Below are 24,623 nucleotides of genomic sequence, written 5' to 3' on the forward strand. Positions count from 1 at the left end.
GCAAGGACAGTGGTGCCAGTGGTGCCAGCCCAGACGGGGGCCCGTTTGGTCGCTGGAGCATCCCAGGCTCCATCGGCCTTGTCCGGCTGCCCACGGGATAAGTCGGCAGGTCACAAGTCGGCGGACCCGTGCCCAGACTCTGATCTGGGACTTGACACCCGGGCACTGACCGAGGCACTCGGCTCCGTGTGGGCCCTTTCCCCGGCACTGGACGACACCATAGCGGTGCCTCCGCCATCAGTCCCGCAGGAGGACTTCAAGGTGCACCAAGACCTGCTAAAGCGGGTGGTATCCAGCCTCCAGCTGCAGGCCGAGGAGATGGAGGGTCCATTTGATTCCCTGTTTAACGTCCTGTCTCTCTGGGCACGGGGCCGCGTGGCCCTGCCTCTGCACCAGGGTATTGCCAACATCTCAAACTCCCTGTGGCAAACTCCTGCCTCCTTGGTTCTAATCTCCAAGAAGGCTGAGAGGAAGAACTTTGTGCTGGCGAAGGACCATGAATACCTTTATTCCCACCCAGCACCCAACTCGCTCGTGGTGGAATCGGTAAACCGCAGAGACTGTCAGGGCCAGCCCGCGCCCGCCCCCAAAAACAAGGACGCCAGGAGACTGGATCCTTTGGCAGAAAATTTTATTCGTCGGCTAGTTTCCAGCTTCGGGTAGCCAACCACCAGGCCCTACTGAGCAGGTACGACTTTAACCTGTGGGAGTCTCTGCCTAAGTTTGAGCCCCTCCTCCCGGACTGGGACAGGAAGGACTTCAAAGCTCTGGTGGAAGAGGGGTCGGCAGCAGCTAAAGCGGCCCTGCAAGCGGCGTCGGATGCTGCGGACATGGCGGCCCACTCGATGGCTTCCGCGATTTCCATGCGCAGGGCGTTGTGGCTCCTGCTGTCGGGACTGTCGACGGAGGCCCAATCCCTGATGCAGGACCTCCTGTTCGATGGCAAGGCGCTCTTCGCAGATCAGATGGACATCAGACTGCATGGGATGAAAGATTCCAGCACCACCTTGCAGACCATGGGCCTCTACGTCCCTCCAGCTAAGGACAAGGCCAAATTGCTTCCGGCGGCTCAACCTGTGAGGAGCAAATATGAGCCCCCGTACAAAAGACCCAGAGACCAGAAACATCAGTCTCAGCGGCAGTTCCACTCTGCCCTGCAGCCTGGACCCTCTAAGGGCGAGAGACAGGGAAAGAGGTGGTTTTGACTATTTGCAGGGGGGCATCAGGCCTGTTGCCAGGGAGACCCCCCGATTAATAAAGTTTGTGTTCTGCAACTGATTGCCTGACTTCCACAGGGCGTGGTCGTGCATAACTTTGGATCAGTGGGTCCTCAGTACCATTTCCAAGGGTTACATGTTGCAGTTCTCCTCACCCCCGCCAAATCACCCGCCCTCCATGATGGCCCCAAGGGACCCGGAACATGTCCGCCTCCTGGGTCAGGAAGTGGATTGGCTGCTTCACCTGGGGGCGGTGGAAAGGGTACCGATAGAGTTCCACGGCAAAGGGTTCTATTCCCGATACTTCCTAATCCCGAAGGCGAAAGGGGGTCTTAGGCCCATTCTGGACCTGCGCAACGTAACAGGTTCCTAACCTGTTCCAAGTTGCGCATGGTGTCCCTGGCTTCTATTATCCTCTCTGTAGAGGAGCGGACTCACCACTGCGGCGCCTCCTGCTGGTGACGACTGGGAATTAGCTCTTCCAGGGTCCTGGAGCGCCCTCTGCAGGCCAGTGGTATGCCTGTCCTCTGGTCCCCGTGTCCCTCCCGGACCCTGGTGCCCTTTTATCTGGGGACAGCACCCCTCAGTACTAGGGTCTCCCCTCCCCAGGGAACCCCCACCCACTATCCCTATCTCGCCTCAGAATAAGGCCACTGCCAGTCACCAGCTAGCCCCCGCTCCCTGGGGTAGATTGCAGTATAGGCCACTCATCACAGGCAAGGAGGGTTTTGGACCTGCTGCCTTGGCCTAGCCCTGGGCTGCCCTCTGCAACGCCCAGTACCCCTTGGCCTTCTACTAGGCTGCAGCCTGGGGCTTTCCAGGCTGGAGCCCCTCAGCCTTTCCCTAGCCCTGCTTCACTCAGGTACTCTGTCTCTAGCTCGCTGCAGCCAGTCCTTTCTCCCTCTGAGTGCAAAGAGAGACTGTTTGGCATCTGGCTCCCAGCCTTTTTATACAGGCCAGCTGTGGCCTGATTGGGAAGTGACCCAGATCTGTCCGCTTCCCCAATCAGCCCAGCTTTTAGAGCCGCAGCCCTCTGCGGGGCTGCTTTCAAGCCCTGCCAGGCAGGAGTGGGTGTCCACCCCGCTACACACACCCCACCTCAAGATCCCCTCCACCGGGGGTGGGGGCAGGAGCGTTGTTCCTATCTCCCCAGCTTCCCTCTCAGCTGGGCCCGAAGGAAGTCCCTCTCCTGCTGCAGGTTTTCTATCAAGAGGAGCCACCTGCTTCCCTCTTCTGCAGTCTGGGTCCCCACCGTAGCTGGTCCCGTTCCTGCGTGGGTTCCCCTGTCCGTCTGGGTCCCTACTGTAGGTCGTCCCACTCCCACATGGGTTCCACTTTTTATCTGGGGCCTTCCTGCCCCAGACAATCCCCCTTCTAGGGCCCTGGTCGTCACCACCTTCTCCTTCAGGGCAGTCTCGGACCCGGCCCGGTCCTGCAGCCTCCCCCTCCTTCTCTGGGGGCTAGGCTGCTTTCCCCAGCACCCCTTGTGGCAGAGGAGGCACAGCCAGTGCTCACCCCTGCCCACCTCAGGGCTAGCCTGGGCCTTGCGAGTTCCGTGAGGGCACTCCCTCTTCATGTGCCCTGGCTCCCCACAGGCCCAAAAAGTTTGGAGCCCCCTGTTAACCTCACAGGGGGCGCTCTCCTAGGTCCACCGTGTCCCGGGTGGAGCCCCTTTGCTCCAGTCCAGTAGGGGCACTCCCTTCTCAAGTGTCCCCGTCGCCCACAGGCGAAACAGTCTTTAGGCCCTGGCACTGGCCTCCAGCCCAAAGTGCCTGACCCACAATAAGGTACTTGTACCCTCCCCCACAGCAGCTGAAGCAGCCTGGCTTGCTGCTCGGCGAGACGGGCTTTCCAATAATTGTCACTCTTCATTTTCTCCACCGTCTCTGGGCAATAGTTAACAGTCTTTGCCCTGGCCCCTTGTGTCAGGGGCGGATTGCTATACCCGCATTCTCCACCACGTGTAGAGGAGCGGACTTACCCCTGCAGCACCTCCTGCTGGTGACTTCTGAGAATTAGCTCTTCCAGCGTCCTGGAGCGCCCTCTGCAGGCCAGTGGTCTGCCTGTCCTCTGGCCCCTGTGTCCCTCCCGGACCCTGGTACCCTTTTATCTGGGGTGCCGTCCCCTGGCAGTATCCCTCAGTACTAGGGTCTCCCCTCCCCAGGGAACCCCCACCTACTATCCCTACCTCGCCTCAGAATAAGGCCACTGCCAGTCACCAACTAGCCCCCGCTCCCTTGGGTAGACTGCAGTATAGGCCACTCATCACAGCAAGGAGGGTTTTGGACCTGCTGCCTTGGCCTAGCCCTGGGCTACCCTCTGCAACGCCCAGTACCCCTTGGCTTTCTACTAGGCTGCAGCCTGGGGCTTTCCAGGCTGGAGCTCCTCAGCCTTTCCCCAGCCCTGCTCCACTCAGGTGCTCTGTCTCTAGCTCGCTGCAGCCAGGCCCTTCCCCCTCTGAGTGCCGAGAGAGACTGTTTGGCCTCTGGCTCCCAGCCTTTTTATACAGGCCAGCTGTGGCCTGACTGGGGCGTGACCCAGCTGCAGCCGCTTCCCCAATCAGCCCAGCTTTTAGAGCCACAGCCCCCTGCGGGGCTGCTTTCAAGCCCTGCCAGGCAGGAGTGGGTGTCCACTCTCCCTGGACCCAGGAGACTGGTACGCGGGCCTGGACCTTCAGGATGCGTATTTTCACATCCATATTTTCGAGGGGCACAGGCATTTCCTCCGATTCATGGTGGGGATGGACTACTACCAGTTTGCGATCCTCCCCTTTGGCCTATCCATGGCTCTCAGAGTTTTCACGAAATGTATGTCCGTGGTAGCGACCTACCTCAGGCGGGAGGGGGTACAAATCTTCCCTTACCTGGACAACTGGCTCCTCAAGGAAGAGTCTCGCTTCGAAGTAGAGTCCCATGTGGAGCTGTTCCTGTCGACATGCGCCGATCTAGGCCTTGTCGTGAACGAGACCAAATCAACATTAGTGGCCGTTCAGTTCATAGAGTTCATTGGGGCCCTGCTGGACTCCTCGAGGGCCACAGCCTCTCTCCCCCTGGACAGGTTCGAGACCCTAAGGGATCTCATCGCCTTGGTCACAGCCTTCCCAGTGACCACGGCGAGGGCGTGTTGTCGGATTCTGGGACACATGGCTGTGTGCACTTACGTGGTCCGCCATGCCAGACTCCGTATGAGGCCCCTCCAGATATGGTTGGCCTCCCAATTCTCCCAAGCTCGGGGCAGTGTGGACAAGGTGCTCATGGTTCCGTCCCCAGTACTAGGTTCCCTTCTATGGTGGTCCTGCCCGAGCAATATGCTGAAAGGGGTTCCCTTCGGGGAGGCCAACCCCTCCATAGACCTGATGTCCAATGCTTCGGACCTTGGCTGGGGAGCCCACATGGGCGATGTGCAAACCCAGGGAACGTGGTCCACCCTGGACTTGTCCCTTCACATAAATGTGAAGGAGCTCAGGGCAGTATGATTGGCGTGCGTGGCTTTCCTCATGCGCCTCGGGGACAGGGTGATCAGAGTCCTCACGGACAACACCACCGCCATGTACTATATCAACAGGCAAGGCTGGATTCGCTCCCTGGCCCTCAGTCAGGAAGCCCTGAACCTATGGGAGTTCTGTTTAGTCCACGATATCTCCCTGAGGGCGGCTCACCTCCCAGGCGTCCACAATACACAAGCAGACCGCCTCAGCAGGGCGCCTCCTCCATCCCAATCTGGCCGCGCTCCACCTGACAGCGTGGCTGCTCCGTGGCTGAATGAGGAGGAGAACAGGTGTTTGGAGCAGATAAGGCGAGTCCTCCTGGAATGCAGGAAGCCATCCATGTGTCAGATGTACGTGGCAAAGTGGTCCAGGTTCGCCAGGTGGGCGAGTGAGCGGGGAGTCTCCCCCTCCACTGACTTCTCCTGGACTACCTCTTATCCCTTAGGGCCCAGGGACTGGCACCTGCCTCAGTCAGGGTTCACCTCGCGGCCATATTGGCCTTCCACCCACCGATGCAGGGGCGCTCGGTCTTCTCCCACTCAATGACCTCCCGTTTCCTGAAGGGTCTTGACCGTTCGTTCCCATACGCTAGGCCCCCCTATGCCGCAATGGGACCTCAACCTGGTTTTGTCCTGTCTCATGGAGTCCCCCTTTGAACTCCTAGCCACGTGTTCCTGGTCGCACCTCTCATGGAAGGTGGCCTTACTTGTGGCGATCACGTCGGCCCGACATGTCTCGGAACTCAGGGCCTTAACCTCAGAAATCACCTATATGGTTTTCCATAGGGATAAAGTCCAACTCCACCCACACCCGGCGTTCCTCCTGAAGGTGGTCTCCGCCTTCCATATGGAGCAGAGCATCTTTCTCCCCGTGCTCTGTTCTAAGCCCCACTCCTCTAACGAGGAACGCCACCTCCACGTGCTTGGTGTGCGTAGGGTGTTAGCTTTTTATCTGGATCGGACTAAGCCATTCCGGAAATCCTCTCAACTCTTTATTGCCTCTGCTGAGCGGGCAAAAGGGCAGCCTATCTCCACCCAGCGGCTTTCCAGCTGGATCACCTCATGCATACGCACGTGCTATGATCTGGCAGGGATTCCCCCCGCCACCGATCATCAGGGCGTACTCTACGAGGGCTCAGGCCTCATCAGCTGCCTATGTAGCCCATGTCCCCATCCAGGACATTTGTAGGGCGGCCACTTGGGCCTCAGTTCACACATTTACTTTGCATTACGCGATAGTCTCCCAGTCTAGGGATGATGCTGGGTTCGGCAGGGCTGTATTTTGTCCTGAACCATCATGAACTCCTACCCACCTCCAATAGATATTGCTTGGAATCACCTACTGTGGAATACACATGAGCAATCACTCAAAGAAGAAAGGACAGTTACCTGTTCCATAACTGGCGTTCTTCGAGATGTGTTGCTCATGTCTATTCCACACCCCGCCCTCCTTCCCCTCTGTCAGAGTTGTCTGGCAAGAAGGGTGGGGGGAGCCTGTGGCTCCCCTTATAGCACGATATATAGGCGCCACTCCAGGGTCGCCGTGGGGCTCCCCCACTACGGGTATTGCTAAGGGAAAAACTTCCGGCACCGGTGCACGTGGCAAGCACACACACCTACTGTAGAATAGACATGAGCAACACATCTTGAAGAACACCAGTCACGGAACAGGTAACTGTCCTGTATTCTATTCAGTTTCACTCCATACTACACTACCTCCTTCTCCCCCATCCTTTTCCATGAACTTCTCTCATGAGAGAGTACTAGGTGGCAGTGTCCATTCATGCTTCAGTTGGGACCAATAGAAAAAGTTGCTTGGTGTTATCAGGCAAAAAGTTTTTACTTCTGATATTGCTTGATATCCCAAAATAAAAGGGAACTTTGGACTTCTTGTTCCATTTTAGCTTGTTGGCCTTTTTTCTAGTCTAAGAAACTAGATTTCTAAATGGTTTCTAGCTACAATTTCACTTGGAGTTCATGAAGAAATAAAATTAAAGTAGTCTGAAATGTGATTGGTTCGCCAAGTAGAAATCCTGAATACTTGGAATAGAGACATCCAGAGATTCCAAAGGTGTTTATAGATGAATTAGGCAATATAATTTTGAGAAAATTGCTTTCTTCTAATTAGGAGTGTTCTGCACTGCCGCAAAAAAATAAATAAATGTGTTTATAGGAACAGTCTTGATGAAGTGCTGGGGAGTCTGTGTGTCTATCAGGTGTCATTCAGATGACATTTTAATATGTAGAATTTGCATGAGAATAGCTCTCAAGGCTTTAATTTCTATATTTAAATAGGAAAAAAATGGTCTCAAGTGTTATGGTGGTAAGTGCTGTAAAATAATTTTATTATAAGATGTACTTTATATTTCTGATGTACATCGTTTCTCATCGTTCATCACTAATGGGTTAATGTCCCTCACTTGTACAATTCAGAGGTGGTGCATTGTGTTGCTGGAGGGCCCAGGACTAAGCCCTGGCTTTGAACTCAAGGCTACCAGATTTTCTGCCTCTGGTGATTCAGTTTCTCTTGACAATTTTGTTTTATAACTTTTTAATTTTTATTCATTTTCATGCAATAGTGACTTATCTGTCCTCTTCCTCTCCTCCCCCTCCCCCCAGCAGGTATTTGGCAGCATGGTGGTTTCAGTCTGCTGCAGCACCTTGTCTCCAGGATTGCAGTGTCTTCAAATACCAGGCTATGTAAACAGTGCTCCCTATGGCAGCATTTACAGGTTCTGCAAAGGGCAAATCTTGCGCTACATGCTGACCCCAGGGTACAGGCCTCAGATTTGGATCCGCAAGTCAAGTCCTCCCTTGCTTCCAGGAGTCATGACTCAAATGCAGAAAAGCTCAGGCAGGAGCTTCTGAGCACTTCAGAAGGAGAGAGGGAGAGAGAATTTAAAGATGAAGAGAACACAGCCCGGGGAACAGGGTGGGGTGAGCTGGCTACCACAGATGTGGGCTGCAGGGAAGATTCCATATTCACGTAACTCAAATTGCGTAGCTTAGATCGACTTTTCCCTGTAGTGTAGACTAGGCCTAAGTATTGTCTAGACCATTTCTGACAGGTATTTGTCTAACCTGCTCTTAAAAATCCCCAGTGATGGAGATTCCACAACCTCCGTAGGCAATTTATTCCAGTATTTAACCACCTTGATAGTTTTTCCTAATGTCCAACCTAAACCTCCTTTGCTGCAATTTAAGCCCATTGCTTCTTGTCCTATCCTCGGAGGTTAAGAAAAACAATTTTTTTCCCTTCTCCTTGTAACAGCCTTTTACGTACTTGAAAACTGTTATCGTGTCCCCCACAGTCTTCTCTTTTCCAGATTGAAAAACCCAGTTTTTTCAATCTTCCCTCATACGTCATGTTTTCTAGGCTTTTAATCATTTTTGTTGCTCTTCTCTGGACTCTCTCCAATTTGTCCACATCCTTCCTGAAATTTGGCACCCAGAACTGGACACAGTACTCCAGTTGAGGCCTAATAAGCGCAGAAGTAGAGCGGAAGAATTACTTCTTGTGTCTTGCTTACGACATTCCTGCTAATACATCCCAGAATGATGATTGTTTTTTTTTGCAACAGCATTACACTGTTGACTCATATTTAGCATGTGGTCCATAATGACCCCCAGATCCCTTTCCGCAGTACTCCTTCCTAGGAAGTCATTTCCCATTTTGTATGTGTGCAACTGATTATTCCTTACTAAATGGAGTACTTTGAATTTCATCCTATTTACTTCAAACCATTTCTCCAGTTTGTCCAGATCATTTTGAATTTTAATCCTATCCTCCAAAGCACTTGCAACCCCTCCCAGCTTGGTATTGTTCACAAACTTTATAAGTGTACTCTCTATGCCATTATCTAAATCATTGATGAAGATATTGAACAGAACTGGACCCAGAACTGATCCCTGCGGGACCCCACTCGTTATGTCCTTCCAGCATGACTGTGAACCACTGATAACTACTCTGGGAATGGTTTTCCAACTAGTTTTGCACCCACCTTATTGTAGCTCCATCTAGGTTGCATTTCCCTAGTTTGTTTATGAGAAGGTCATGCGAGATGGTATCAAAAGCTTTACTAAAGTCAAGATATTCCACCTCTACTGCCTCCTCCCTATCCACAATGCTTATTACTCTGTCAAAGAAAGCTATTGGGTTGGTTTAACACAATTTTTTCTTGACAAATCCATGCTGACTGTGAGATGTGAGATTCGACTCTCCACAAAGCTGCACCATCATGGGATTACAATGGTTAAGTGAGAAATCCCTTTCTATGTTCAAAATTATCCTGATTTACTGAGGAAAGCCCTGAGGGGAACTAGGTTGCTCCTTGGGTGCTATCTGTCCTGGGAGAGCAGGCAGGCAACCTTTCATGTTCCTGGGGACATCCAGCAAGCTACTTCTACAATTGAATTGAGGTATTTGTACCAGTATCCCTCCTCAGCTGAGTAGTCCTCCAGGCCAGGATCAGTAGCATGCTATCTCCGCCATGGAAATAGCCTGGAGAAGTATCACATGCACCACCACGTGCAGACTAGACAAGAGGACAGTGGCTTGCAACAAAGTATCTTCTCTTTCAAACATTATTAAATAGACTGTTTTCCTTAGCCACCTCCATTGAGAACATCTTAGGATCCAAATGAAGATGTCTAATCAAAACTAAATTTTAAACTAAATGTTATATAACAAAGACATTTCATATGTTTTGGAAACCTAAGGCTGGTGCAGCAATAGCTTCTCCAGTGAAAGACAGGCACACCTTCAGAAGCGAGCTTTTTTTCCAAAGGACCATAAGAGAAAGGACATACAGTGCAGCAATTTCAAAGCCTCAACTATAGCCATTCAGGCCAGAGGTTTTTCATATACTTAGTAAGGAAAACCTAGTTGATGGCAAACAGGTGGTTCATCTAGGAGTATAATCCTTGTCTGGAGTTGAACATCTCATGTGCTGACCTTGTCAAACCTTTGATGTGATCCGTGATGAACAATGGCTTCTGACTTGACAGCTACAAAGAAGCAATATTATACCCATGAATAGCAACCAGTCATCTTTAAACAAATATTTGGTGCATCCAAATTTAGAGGTGAGTTGCTTTTCCAAGAACATTAGAGAAATTAGCAACTAAAATAGCATGGTGGCCTCTGCCCTCACTGTCAAAGCCAACATAGCAGTCCATCAGTCGCTACCAGTACTAGAGGTGTCCAAGAAGGGACTGGTTGCCTTAACGGAAGTAAAAATCTGAAGCAGAAATTTCCAAGGAAATCTAGATGCATTTTCTTCCAAGCCAACAAAATTGTCAGCATGACAAAGACAAAAAGAGCATTTGTGTGAGAGTGCTCATGATTCCTGCACAAGACTCTTCCTTTTGATCCATCTGCTGCTTCCAGTCTTAAGAAAAAACTGGAGGTAGTCACAGCACAGGCATAGGTCACAAGTTACACGCTTACACAACAAGCCAGTCAGTGTCCCGTCCAGTGAAGCAGACCTATTCATAACTAGAAAGCTGCTAGAGAGAATGCATACCTACCAATTTTTCGAAATCAAGAGAAACTTTTGAACCAAATGTAGAGAATTGCTCACGTAGGAGATAAAGACATATCTCTGGCCATACTTTTACCATCATGGAAAAGATTTCTAAAGATCCAGAGCTTCATTGCATCAGTCATTTCTTGACAGTGGTCATCCATAGCCATTTATCTCCGATAGCTAGGATTGCTGATGTCGTACATTGGCTTCTTTCGCGGAGTGGATTTCTCAAAATGAAGTGCAGAAATTGCTTCTGAGAACGTGGAACCACACACCTTATACGATGCAAAATTAGTGTCATTCCCACATCATATCCAAATAGTCAGCATGTGGACAGAGCATGCTGTACAGGGATTGGTTCCTACAAAGTGACCAAGCCAATCCCAAAACATTTGATACAATATATAGTAAATACAATATAAAGTGTAAATCTATATAAAGGAAAAGATTTTCTGTGTAACTTTGGATATGTGGTATTTCCTATACCCACCCACTAACCTTGAGTCTGATCAACTCAGCGTAGCTTTGCTGTATACCAAATAAAAATATCTCAGTGAAAAAATATGAAGTCGAACTGAGTTCTTGGGAAGCTGAGTGGAAAGAAGTCTTGGAGGGAATTCCCAACAGGCAGTTTAAGTACAAATAACATGCAGAAAGTCAACCTAATTTTCATTCTAGACCATTGCATATTCACTGTGTAAGCAAGTTTTGTAAGGGGGGGAGCATATCTAGAAGACAAATTTCCAAAATCTGAGTACATATCCTTTTAGTTCACTTCAGCAGCTCTTTCAGTGGTGTCTCTGAACAACTCCCCCCCATAACGCAAACCTCACTCCCCACAAACATGGCCATAGGGAGTCAGACCAGTGGTCCATTGAGTCCAATATTCTGACAATAGCATTGGCAAATACCAGCTATTCCAGAAGAATGTGCAACTACGTAGCAGGGAATTATAATAATAATCACAAAGTTCTAGTGATCTCAGCTACCTTATTGTTTCTCCAGAATATTTGATAGGAGCCCTACAACCAAGCACAATAGAAATGCAGGTAATTCTGTATGTAGCACATCAGACTCTCCATTTGAATATCAAATACCAAGATTAATCAATGGAAGACTAGCCATGCTTCTGACTGGCTCTTATTACCTCTAATAGGTAGTTTTTGGAATTGATTCCCTGTCTCTAAAAGAACCACAATATCAAATTACTCTTGTAGCTTCAGAAAATTTTCTGTTCAAGTAAGTTCCTTTTTCCACTATTCCTGGAAATAGTTCTTCCATCATTTTGTTCTAACTGTTAGTACTCCTTTGGAGGAGTATGCCGTAAATGGGCTTTCATGGGACTTAAAAGATATCTCAAACATATGGAGTTCACATTCCAGGTGTCTCTTTTCATCTCATTAAGTCCAAAATGCTAAGGCCTTAGGGCTTCAGAATTGCCTCAGGCAAGATGTTAAAATCGTGCACCAGCTGGTATGCTAGGCAACTGGCAGAACTTATTCACAGGTCATGAGCCTAGACTGAGGATGATTTTAAAAGTACGTTTTTTCCATTCCTTTGCTTCCTTTGGTAGGAAGGTACAGCTGAGTTGGTTCCCAGATAATGCCTTGTCATTCCTGCCTGTTATCTACTATAATAATTAAAACTCTGCTTGTTCTGCCCCACACTTCTGTGATTCACTGCTCGCTACTTCTGTTAGTGATGAATGAGGAGAGAAGTTGCGCAAGAGAATATGTAATTTACCTCATAATTGTCTTTCTGTTGTGTAGCTTCTCTCCTCATTCAGCCCACTTGGATAATCTAGTACAGGGGTCGGCAACCTTTTGGAAGTGGTGTGCCAAGTCTTCATTTATTCACTTTAATTTAAGATTTTGTGTGCTAGTAATACATTTTAACATTTTTAGAAGATCTTTCTGTAAGTCTACAATATATAACTGAACTATTGTTGTTTGTAAAGTAAATAAGGTTTTTAAAATGTTTAAGAAACTTAATTTAAAAATTAAATTAAAATGCAGAGCCCCCCGGACCGGTGGCTAGGACCTGGGCAGTGTGAGTGTCACTGAAAATCAGCTCACATGCCGCCTTCGGCATGCGTGCCATAGGTTGCCTACCCCTGGTCTAGTAAATGACCAGACTACAAATGGAAATCTTTCTCTAAAGGAAAATTTAGACATATTCTGTAAAGGTTAATTAATGCATTATATCAGGTTGTCTTGATGCTAATAATCGGTTGCTAGAATGTTTCTTCAGCTTTGGAAGAATTTTTCTGGTGGCCTGGTTAATTCATTATATCAGGTTGTCTTGATGCTTAGATTAGATTATACCTGGTTTAGCATTTTGGCAAACTCTGGTTCCAGGTGCTTAGCCAGTGATTTAGACTTGATTGACTTTCTTTAAAACTTCAGCAGCAAATATTTACTGTTTAAATATTTTTTAAAAAATTAATTTAAATGGTTTTACTAAATTATAGTAAGTTTGGCTTTAATATATGTTGTACTTTTAAATAGGTTTATTTTTAAAAGAAAAATTGATTTAATTTAAGCAAAAATCCAATTTAAGTAAAAAAAAAAAAAAATTGTTTTAAATCAAAAATTTTATCCACCCTGGTTGGGATAGCATTTACCCATTAGTGATTAACGAAGAGGGAAGCTGCTAACAGAAAATTACCAGATAAGAAATTTCTGATTTTCTTTGATTGCACTCTTCAATAAGAAAAATACGTTACTTTTGTATATTTAAAAGGTGCTTCATAAACCATTACAGAAAACAAACTATTTGATACACACACACACTTAACAATAACTATAGCAGAGCTATGGCACTGTGTTATAATTTATATATATATAATATAAAAAAATAAAATGTGTGTAGACCTACCATCTAAGTAATGGTCTGTTTTGGGTATATAAGTTTGTTTAGAAATGAATAAGTTCTAATTGAAATTGAGTTTATTCTTGTAAATAAAAAAAACAAGTCTAGCAAATTATGGAAAAGTTTATTTGCTTTTATATTACTTGTATGGAGATCATTCACCTCTGGGCACAGAGGATGTGGATCACATTTAGTATTTTATTGCAAATCTAGCAGAAGTTTAATGGCACAACTTTTGAGTCTGAGAATAGTTCAGTTTTGTAGAAATTAATAAAATGGCCTAATATATATTACTTTTCTGTGGTAGGGCAAAAAGTATCAAACTTGTAAGCTTTTTTATCACTTGGTATTCTAAAACATAAATTTGTCAAACTTAACAAAATCATGCATATAAAGTAGAAATGTTAATGCTTTCTTCAAGGATTATAAGTGTATTCTGTCCCATGTAGTTTTGTTACCTGAGAAGTTACCATGTACATTTTTCCGTTGTGCAGGGGAACGTCCATTTCAGTGTACACTGTGTGATAAAGCTTTTAACCAGAAGAGTGCCCTTCAGGTGCATATGAAAAAGCACACAGGAGAGAGGCCTTACAAATGTGATTACTGTGCAATGGGCTTTACACAGAAAAGCAATATGAAACTCCATATGAAACGAGCTCATGGCTATGCTGGTAGGTAACATGATACTTAGTAATGTTAAGCACACATTTTTTGAAGCAGGGATCAGTTAGTGTCTTCAGTATTCCCTTGGCTCTGTAGGTGGGGACAATCTAAAACATAGAATGCAGATGATATACAGTTGTGCACAACTGGTGTTATCCAGTTCTAGTGAAATGCTCCATTCCCTTTGACTGCTGACTTTTTTTTTTTTCCTTTTCAAAGACATGTTCTGCTTTATGAACCAAAATAATTTGTGCATCTTCTTCATTCCTTGTTTTTGTTGTATTTGCAGTAGTCTTCCATTATCTGTATTAGTCATTCCTTTCTTTCTCTGTTACATTACAATAGGTACTATACAAGAATCTGCCAGTCAGCAAGAACAAGAAGGGGAAGATATTAATCGTGCTTTGAATTTAGAAGAGGTTGTTCAAGAATCTTCAAATGAATGGCAGAGTATAACCAATGTTTTTCGATGACACCTTAGTTGAAAGCTTTGCTTTCAGGACTTGAATTTCTCAACATATGTTTTGAAAAAAGTAAAGCATATGGATTTTACAGTTGATGCTTCAAGCATTGAAATATTAACAATAGAATAATATATTATAGTTTTTTTAATTATTTACAAAAAGTACTTAAGAATCATTGTTTTTGTAAGCTTGTGGGAAAATATTGAAAAAACATCAATTAATCTGTGTTAAATTGTCTACAAATCAATGAACTCAGGTAATACTACATGCGGTTTCATCTTCTAATCCACAGACAGTATATCTAGTTGAACAATTTACTGGAACTTCATATCAGGAAAGAGTGATTCCCTTGTATTAGTAAAGAAGATGAAAAGTAACTTCATGGGAAAACCATGAAAATTGTCATTTACTTTTTTATTTTTTTAATGTATAGCAAAAATGTTTGAGGTTAGAAAGAAAAGTGTTATGATAGAGATGCATGCAGTACAGAATTAATTTTTACAATGCACAGTAAAATGTTAAATTTCTGTTATTAGTTTCTTTTGGTGCATTTGAGGAATTTTGGAAAGTGAATTGCCCTTGCATTAAATGGTATTTATGTAGCTAATCTCTTGAGAGGTGACCGGGCTATTTCCATTCCAGTTGTAGAGACAGTCATTAGTTTTTTCCATCAAAATGTCTGAGGCTTCAAACTCAGCAATAAACATTCAAAGAAAATCCAAACTAAAAGAAATTAAACTGATTGAACGCCCCTGTTTTTAGGTTTGCCGTAAGGATCAGCAGGCAGATACTTGAGTATTTGTGGAAAGCACAAGCCATATTCTAAAGTTGGGAGATAACCTAAAATTGTACATTTTAATAGCAAACTGGAAGTAAGCTGCAGTACAGGTCACCTCAGTTAACATAAAAGTAATCTGTACTGTAGACCTTTTTAGTTCCAAATCTGTAAAAGCATCATTATTTTCTCATGCATCAATTCTGAAAGCATTTTACTGTGGTGTTTGTTTTTTTGGGGTGTGTGTGTGTGTTTCTCCCCTCCCCCCCCCCCCCCCCCCGGTAAAACTACCTAGTTAACTTAAGGTACATCTACAGCTGCGGCAGTGTATAGAGTACAGACACAGCATCCCCAGCTAGCAGGGGTGTAAATAGCAGTGTAGATGGTGAGGCATGGCTTAGGGGGGTAGTGTAGAGTGCCCTGCAACTCAGCCCTGATGGTATATATCCAAGCATGGCCTCCCATGTCTATGTTACTAATTTCTGCAGTGTAGAGTCCCACTGTCTCTCCGCTGCCAGAGCCTTTTCGTTGCTGCCTGCACACAGCAGTATGTAGCTACTCACCTTAGTGACAAGTATGGATACCACCTGCCTTTCGCCATGGCGTGTAGCTACACGTGTAGTGCCTTTACTCTACTTGCCGCTGTAAGTGTAGACATAACCTTAGTACTGCTCTGAAAGGTGCCACTTGTTAAGTGTATTCATAACAAAGAAACACTGGAGTAAAGCTTAAGTCATGTTTTATACATTCCAAAGACAGAAAGCTCTTTGCTTACTTTTACTTTGTTCCTTTGAATTTATTTATATGTTATATATATATATATGTATGTATGTATATATAAAAATATATGGGCCTCTATGTGGCTGATCAATATATTTTGTAAATAGCAATCCCAACTTCAGGAAGATTTCATCAAGTTTTCAAGTTCATATGAGTACTTCTAGATCAGTATTGGATTCATTGTAATGTAAAATAGAGTTGGGTTTTATTTTACCTTTTGCAAAATAATCGCCTTTTATTTGCTCTCATATCCAAAAAACACTTTTTTCCCCTTTTGGTAAATATTATATATACGTTGTCTGCTATAAGACCTAGTCATTTCAGATTCCTGAAGAAAGAAATCACTGTTGTTTTTGATAGGGAATCTCTTATTTCTTTTGTTAACTCTTTGCATATGTATATAAGTAATATAGTTGGTGACATAAAAATAACATTTTTGTTATGTGGAAATATTTAAGTCAGAAATGTTAATAATATTAATTTTTTCCAACTTTGCTTTGTGTAGTTTTTAACTAAGAATACCCATTTAAAATTGTCTTTTATTTCAAGGAAAATGTGGTTGACTAAAATTATGCAGCTCAATGTTGAACATAGAGGACTGAAGTTCTCCTTTCATTTCAGCAGTGCATCTCATTCCAGACAAGTTGTTTGGCCCTGCAAACCTGCCTTACACATATTGGTAACTTCTGGATAATGGCAACCTTTTGCTGGGAACCAAGAGGTTGCTAATAAGCAGAATTCACAATACACGGAAAGCAGATCTTTTCAATAAAGAGGTGCTATTTGAAATACAGTCATTTTTCAGAGAGCAATGCTGCTTTAAGACTCTTGATCACATACCAATCACGTAATGAGTGGATATTTGTAAGATAGTAAGTAACAAGTAAATAGGGAGACTTGCCTTTTTTTCCCCTGAGTTCTCAACCCACCACAATAGCGAGAGTCCTGCCAATTATGGTAAATATCCTTTTTGAACATTTTAATAAGATACAGTATATATTTTAGAATCATGCCTTGAATGTTTTCTGCCTGACACAAAGGTGTTTAATGTCCTTCCTTTAAACATAGGAGCTGCTCCAGATTACTTGGATAAGTTTGAATTGGAAACTTTCAAATGCATTATATCTGCTGATGCTCTGTAGTAGTGACAAGGTTGTGACTATTACATTGGTGTCCAGGGCAAGATCAGGTTGTTCAGGAACTTTCTTGCTAAAGTAAAGAAATGTAATGTGGACCATGCCCTAACAGCATCACACTGGAGAAAGGTAACATCAGAAATAAACTTTATGTGCCCTAGAAGCCCTGGTCCATCTTGCTGTGGCAATTGGGCTCTCTGAGTAAAAGCATCATACACCGTTGATAGCTGAGATGTAGTTATTAGCAATAAATCAATTTAATTTTGCCTTGGCTTAGTATTTTCTCTCTTGTATTTTAAGTTTTTTTTTTTCCTTCAACTGTTATGAACACCATTTTATGGTCATGCCTTAATTGGCTACTGCAGCCCATTTATGATATTTTGTATTTTATGCCCAACCTGGAAAAGACTTGTATGAGAGACACTGTGAATGTTTTATTGGAATACACAGTGGTAACCTCCAAAGAAGAAACTCTCAAATTCTCCTTAACATAAACAAGAAAAAATCACTAGGAAAAAAAATCATATCATGAATCCTGCAATTTTTGATTGTTTCTATCTTTTTAGATTGTAGATATAAGCCATCACAATGTAAATAGGTTGGCTTCTTGCAGAAAACTCTCTTCAGCCAAATAGTATCCAGCAGAGGAGAGAACTCATCCCTTCCCTAGTTTATCACCCTATGTGTTGTGAGCTTCAGTTCCTAATTGTGATTCAAATGCTGACTTCAACCCAAATCATACCACTTGGATTTGTGCATGGAGGGCTGCCTATGGCTCTTTCCACTTCCACAGAGCAGAGGGGACTGAGCTGCCTCTCCAGAACCCTGCAGTGATTCTCATTTCATCTGAGGTTTATAGTGGAGAGGGTTGGAGACTGTAGAGGCTGTGGGGCTGAGTGGGCAGGCTGTGGTTGTGAAATTTTGCAGAAAATGTGGAATAGCCCAAGGATGTATTTTCCATGGCGCCTCCTGACCATGGTGGCATGGAAGAAGTTTGTGATGATAGATGTCAGAACAGCCAAGTGTGTGGGAAGGGAGTCCCTCTACTTTTTCTGTGGGGGTGGACAAATCAATCCAAAATCCTAATGGCTGTGCTCAGTGATTGTGAGTTCATAGAAACAGCACTTTTTTCGTAGGAGTGGCACATGAGGCAACCTATTTTTCCCACTGTTGTCCATCATAAATTGTCTCCATGATAGCAACACCCTTTTCAATTGTTCTGGGATAGGTCATACTTTCTCCACCATGCCTTCTTTTTTCCATCCAGTTGGAATGCAATCTAAGATGTAGCTTGTGCTTCTCCCATGGGGTAGCCTGATGACCTGGGCAAACCACCAGAGCGTTTTCTAGCTGATTAAGTCCACAGTCTGCTGACCTGTGCAGTGCAATGCTGCCACGTTGGTTATACAATTGCTCCAATGAATTCCCAAAATCCTTCTCAAACAACTCTGGTGAAATGCATTCAGCTTCCTATTGTGTACTTCTGCCACATTCTGCTGAGGCATACAGTAATGTTGGAAGGACAATACCATTGTACAATCTCACGTCAAGGTGTAGTATTTTGCTACTCTTCCAGCTGTTTGGCAAATAAGTATTTGATCCACTGGCTTTGCCAGTTCTTGCCCTCAGTTCTTTAATGAGCTGACCATTAGCAGAAATACTTTACTTCCAAGATTTTTAAAACAGTCGTAAACCTTTTGTACTCTTTTCCATCACTCACACATCTGTCAGAGTTGATCATATTCTCTCCTATCTCCATACGCTTGGTCTCAAACTCCCATTTTGGTAGCTTCCACTTTTATACTCATAAAGAGTTTTTTTTGTTTCCTCAAAGCTGGTATCCAGTATGACTTTGTCATCTGAAAAATAAAAACTAGATCCTGCAGCTCATCTCTTGTCCAAACAATGCCAGTGGCCTCAACATCAGCTGTTGCTTTTCTCATCTCAAAGTCTATGGCAATGCAGAAGAGAAGTGGGGATAGTGCTCAACTTCGCTTTACACCAGTAACAATCTTAAGCCATTTTTTTGTTCTGACAGCATGCAGACTCATTCTACCAAGCTTTTATCCGATTAACAATCTCTGATGGAATTTTATAGTGTTTCAGGATCTTCCAGAGGGCTTGTCCGTGAACACTATAAAACACTTCTGTAAAATCAGTGAAGTTAAAAAGCGTCTTCTGCCAGTATTCTAACCCTTGCTCAATAAGTCTTCTCAAGGTGAAAATCTGATCTGAACGTGACCTATCAGATCAAAATCCAGCCTGCTTATCTCTGAGTTCTTTGTCAACAGCAGTTTTCATCCTATTCAAAATGATAATGCAAAACACTTTTCCAGGTACAGATTGGAGTATCTCCTGTTATCACAAATAAATTAATCCACCTTTTTAGGGATTTCACAGAATACACCTTTTCTCCAGTCAGGATAGGTTTTCTTTTCCCAAACCATTCTGTACAACCTGGATATGTAACTCAACATCATTTCTTTTTGAGCTTTTAGCATGTTTTTTACCACAGCTTGGTGTTTTACCACTCCTTAATTGGTTTATGGCCTTAGTTACTTTCTCAAAAGCAACTGCTCTTAGTGATACTGGTAAGTCCACTGTTTCTTCACATCTCTGTGTGTATTAGTGGTTGTGGCTGGTTGAGCGCAGCCTAAAAATGTTCCATCCTCTGTGGCTAAAATTGTATCTCTCATTAGGATATTAGAAAAAAAATTTTGGAAACCCCTTGCTAGCATGCCTTCTCAGCTTCTCTTGCTTTGTTTTCTGTCCCTTCTGTCTTATTTCTTCTGGCTGATCTTCTGACTGACTTGTCTTTGTCCCCATGTTCTTTCTGTAGAATAGCTGTTTTAGTTCCATCTCATTCTTGTTGAATTCTCTTGTTTAATATTTCCATTCTTCTTTCTTAGATCTTCTGACCCTCACTGTAGTCCAGGCTGCTTTCACACTTCATTGAAAAAACTGCCATTGTTCTCCTCCGCTTCTCGGTGGCTAGAACTCTTGGATGATGCAGCGTCTTTCTTGGGACTTAAGGAAGACTTTCTGGCATGCTTATGCACATGCTTCCTTGCCTCATGGCTAGACCCCGGCATGAGGTCCATAACACTGGTACTGGTGGAACTGGACTGGAGCTCTGCAGTAGGAGGTGCACTCCTCGATTTGCTCAGCCCGATGTATTGCGTGGGTGCAAGAGGTGTCCCCAGCCTGGATATAACAGCAGACCATGCGGCGATGCTGCTTAAGGTGAGAGAACTCAGCCTTCCCAGGTATGGGCAGGGAAGGAGAGGCAGATACTGCACTTGGACACAAGCTGGGCTCCCCCCAAGCAGTATAGGCAGTGCTGGTGGTCATCACTGATCAAAAATGAGCAAGGGCAGAAAGCGCAAATCTTGAACCCCGTTGTCTTCGTCCTAATCCCGTACCCAGGCCTGGGTGCTCGGTGGAGAGGTCTGATGGGAAACCACCGAAGCAATGTTCCCAAGCTCCTTAAATCCTAGGGAAAACTGCTTCTAACAGTAAAAACTACTACCAAAAAAATGAAATGCTAACTATGTATAAGAACAGGGATTTTTTTATGCAAAGTTTGAAGTGCGTCACAAGGGATGAGAGAACAGCAGAAGCTTTGACTTGGACCATGCAGTGGAGAGAAGCAACTGAGAGCGCAGTCAGTCCACCCCGCCATTAATCACCTTGGTCGATATCATGAGGCAAAACAAGGGTGCATGTGCGGCTCACCGGACACTACTACTTTTAAAAAGCTCTGGCTCAGTGTATGCGCATAACCCTCAGTGGAATACAATAGGGACCATCACTTGAAGAACTACTACTAGTTTTTGAGTATCATGCTGTCTGCCTTATGTGGTAGTGCCTTCTTTAGTTTTATTTTGATTCTCCCAATAACAAGATGGTTGTCACTTCCAATATCAGTACTCGTATACACCCTGGTGTTCAACAGTGATCTTCTGCAGTGCCTATTAATGGCAATGTGATTAAGCTCTTTCTCCCTCAGTTGACAAGGAGATCAAATGATGGCTTCACCCAGTATCAAAACCCCAAGGAGGTTCTGAAATGGGATATCTTCACAGCTAAGGTTAAGACGAGAATTGGGAGTTGGCATGTTAGCTTACTTTGCAACACGGTAGACTATTTCAGAGAAATGAAAATCTTTGGCTTAAGTCTAGCTGGACTGAAATGAGATGAGATGGACTAGACAAGGTAAACTACCATTGGAAGGTGTGACTTTTATTTTTTATTCTGGAAGAGAGGATGGCAAACATCAGGAAGACATAGGCTTATTATTGAGTAAGGAAGCTACTAAAGCACCAAAGAAGTGGGAACCTGTAAACTCAGACATATTGACTACTTGCTTTGTGATAGTTCAGTGTTATGTGCAAGAAATTATAGTGATGAACAAGTCAAACATGGTTTCTGTGAAAGATTGCAGAGTGGCCTTGGCAAGATCAATAAATATAACAGTTATTCTTATGGGAGATCTAAATGCACCAATTGGGGATGATAATACTACGTATGAGCATGTTATGGTCAGATATGGTATCCCACGACAGTACCAACAATGGGGAAAGTTTTGTTGAACGCTGCTACCTATAATATCTTTGTATTTTGGAAACAATATTGCCACACAAGGAAAGAGACACAAATTGCCAAAATATAATGACCTAATTTTCAAAAGTTCTGAACACCTGCAGCTCCAATTGACTTTAGGGAGATTTGCAGGCACGGAACACTTTTTGAAAATCAGGGCATGAAGAAGCAGGAGATCATGCCAACACTGAAATAATGAAACAGATTAGATGAAATAAATTGAGAGGAGAGACAGAATAGTCAGTTTACGGATCTTGATGTACCACCGTTGTGCAGTCTTTGCTTTTTTTAAGAAAACTTTGGCGGACATTTTAGGTCCAGCAACTTCTATAGCATTGCATTGGTTTCTCTGAATTTAGTTCTGACTTTGAGAATTGTCAGATAGACTCATCATTGCTGATCCCCTCACAGAGCATCATTCATTTAAAAGTTATTTAGATAGATATAAGGAGAGCAAAAGAATTTCCATCACAAGAAATGTTTGGCAATTTCCAGATAGTGATTCTTGGAGTGTCATGGAACTGAGCATCCTCCCTCTCTCACTACCCACTGCTCTTTGGTAGTCTTGTCTCATGCATACAGTTAATCCATGGGCTAGACTTCATGTGACAGTGCTTCATAGATTCCTTTTATAGGCCTGGAACCATTTTCAACAGGAGATGCAAAGGAAAGTGAAAATAGTATCCAGAGTAATTTAATTCATCTGGCTGAGGGACTAAAATCCAGATCACTTGAAGCATGTTAGATGCAAATAAACAGACTTCCCAAAGAGTCAGAACTCCTTCAGCATGCTCCATCAGAACTGCCTGGGCAGAAGAGGTGCTTTCAACCACAAAGGAAATCTTACAGAATTGTTGCCCATTAAGAACTTATGAAGTACTGCAAGCTTGACTTTCACCCTGCTCAGGCCTGCCAACAGTAATTCTGGGCACCAGGGCCGTCCTTAGCAGGGGTAGAAGTGAGAAATCTGTCACTTCTGGGACCAACCCCATGCTGGCCCACAAGGCCCGGTCCCAGAGCGGTCGCGCGCTCCTAGGAGCCCTGTGGCCTGCCCAGGTGATTTAAAAGGGCCCGAGACTCGTAGTTGCTGCTACTGCAGCAGTGGTGGCAGCCAAGGGCCCCAGGCCCCTTTAAATTGTCTGGGCCCTTGGGCAATTGCCCCCTTTGCCTCCTCGTCAGCGGGCCTGACTCTGCTGCAGAAGCATCCTTTGGCCGAAAGGGGCCCCAAGCAGTAATATAATGTACCTATGCTACTCATATTAGGGAAAGCAGAAATCATTTATCCTGCTTATTCCTGCTTTCCTACTATTTTTTCCCTTTTTGCTCACTATAATTATCTCAGGGTAAGTCTACATGAGTGTGATACATCAGCACAGCTGCAGCGTGTCGGGTGAAGACACGCTACGCTGACAAGAGAGCGCTCTCCCATTGGCATAATTACTCCACCTCTGTGTCAGTGGGAGAGCATCTGCTGCCAACATAGTACAGTGTGGACACTACATAAGTCAATGTACCTTATGTTGCGTAGGGGTGTGTGTCTCTTTCATACCCCTGAGCAACATAAGTTGCATTGACTTAAGCAGTAGTGTAGGCCAGTCCTTAGACTGAGGAAGAAGTCAGGATGCAGAAGGGAAAATTGGTTGTCTAGTGAATTCCTTTCTGGGACTTCTTCCCAGTCTGCCTTACCTGAGATGTATTCTCTGATGACCAGTATAGTGGCCTTTTAAGAGTCCGTGTGTGTATAGTTAACACAGTTAAGAAAGATAGAATTGGGTTGCACTCAAGGTTTAATTTAATAAATTGTTTATAAAGGATAGTAAATGATTGATACATGTTATAAGCATGCTACAGACATCAGATGCATTGTATATGTTAAAAAAATTGGTAGAAGATATTAGATGGTTATAAGCAACCTCTTGAACTCTAAAATAATCCATAACAATTAGTTAATAGATGTTTTGATATATATTTAATTATCAACTCTTTATAAACAGAACTTTAATAATAATGGTCACACTTTGTAGTCAAGAAGCTTATATTTAGCTAATAAGAATTCAGTTTTTTCATACAGCTTTGGAAATATTCTAGCATGAGGGCAGAAAAAATAACATGCCTAAGCCCCGGTGTCTTGTGGACAAGTCTGAACTGCTTCTGGTATTTGCAGGAAGAGAGAAACAGCCTAAATGCATTAGACTGGGGGAGAGGTGAGTCCCACATTGGAATCATCAGGTAACAATTTTTCCATAACCTTTATTACGTCAGGAAATGTTTAATTCACTATTAACTTGAATCTCATCGTTTGTCATTAATGATATCTAATGATATTCTATGACACACAACAGTCTCTACCATCTTGTCTAATACACCGCTACCTCGATATAACGCCACCTGATATAACACGAATTCGGATATAGCGTGGTAAATCAGTGCTCTGGGGAGGTGGGGCTGCGCACTCCAGTGGATCAAAGCGAGTTCAATATAACGCGGTAAGATTTTTTGGCTCCCGAGGACAGCGTTATATCGAGGTAGAGGTGTACATAGAATGTAGTGCTCCAGTCAGCTAAAATACAGAATACTTCTGTCATTAAAAAACAGTTGCCCGTAGTGAGCTTTGGGATGGTATAAACTGCACATGGCTATGGGTCTATATAGCAGAATTGGCCTGTGGGACTGCAGAGCCCATGATTGCAGCATCTCCTGTTATCCCCCCAAATGTGCAGGACCTAGAAATTAGAGAATGATCTCAGCACTTCAATTTTTTTTTAAAGTAAATTTCTCGACCAATTCTTTATTTAAAAAAAAAAAAAAAAGCCTGGGAAATGTTAACTGATAACAAGGGTTTAAATCCTCTCCCCAATTTTTCCTAATGATCAGATTATTTATGATATGCCGCCACCTACAGCTCCCTGTGGTTATTTTTTGAAGTCTGGGAAAATCATGACCATGTTTCCCTTGATTTTAGGGAAAGACCCATTTATAGCTTCATGGACAGCACTTCCAACACTGTCATTAGAGGCCCAAGGCTACCACAGTCCAGCCAGCCAGCTCCATGTAGCTAAGGTGATTCCTCTGCTGAGCAGCCTCGGTGACCTCTGCCCACA

General features: G+C 44.3%; 1 protein-coding gene across 3 annotated transcripts in view; it reads left to right on the plus strand.

Moving 5' to 3' along the window:
• The window catches only part of ZNF236 (zinc finger protein 236), a 191,491-nt gene extending 174,345 nt beyond the window's left edge, over nt 1–17,146 (plus strand). For all 3 annotated transcript variants that reach the window (XM_054020455.1, XM_054020456.1, XM_054020457.1), the window contains exons 32-33: nt 13,597–13,773; nt 14,111–17,146. In XM_054020455.1, coding sequence (XP_053876430.1) covers nt 13,597–13,773; nt 14,111–14,238 — 305 coding nt within the window. In that variant the 3' untranslated portion in view covers nt 14,239–17,146. The remainder of the gene's footprint in view (nt 1–13,596; nt 13,774–14,110) is intronic.
• The last annotated feature ends 7,477 nt before the right edge of the window (nt 17,147–24,623 follow it).

Source organism: Malaclemys terrapin, chromosome 2 (genome assembly GCF_027887155.1).
Source record: "Malaclemys terrapin pileata isolate rMalTer1 chromosome 2, rMalTer1.hap1, whole genome shotgun sequence".
In the NCBI taxonomy this organism is placed as follows: domain Eukaryota; kingdom Metazoa; phylum Chordata; order Testudines; family Emydidae; genus Malaclemys; species Malaclemys terrapin.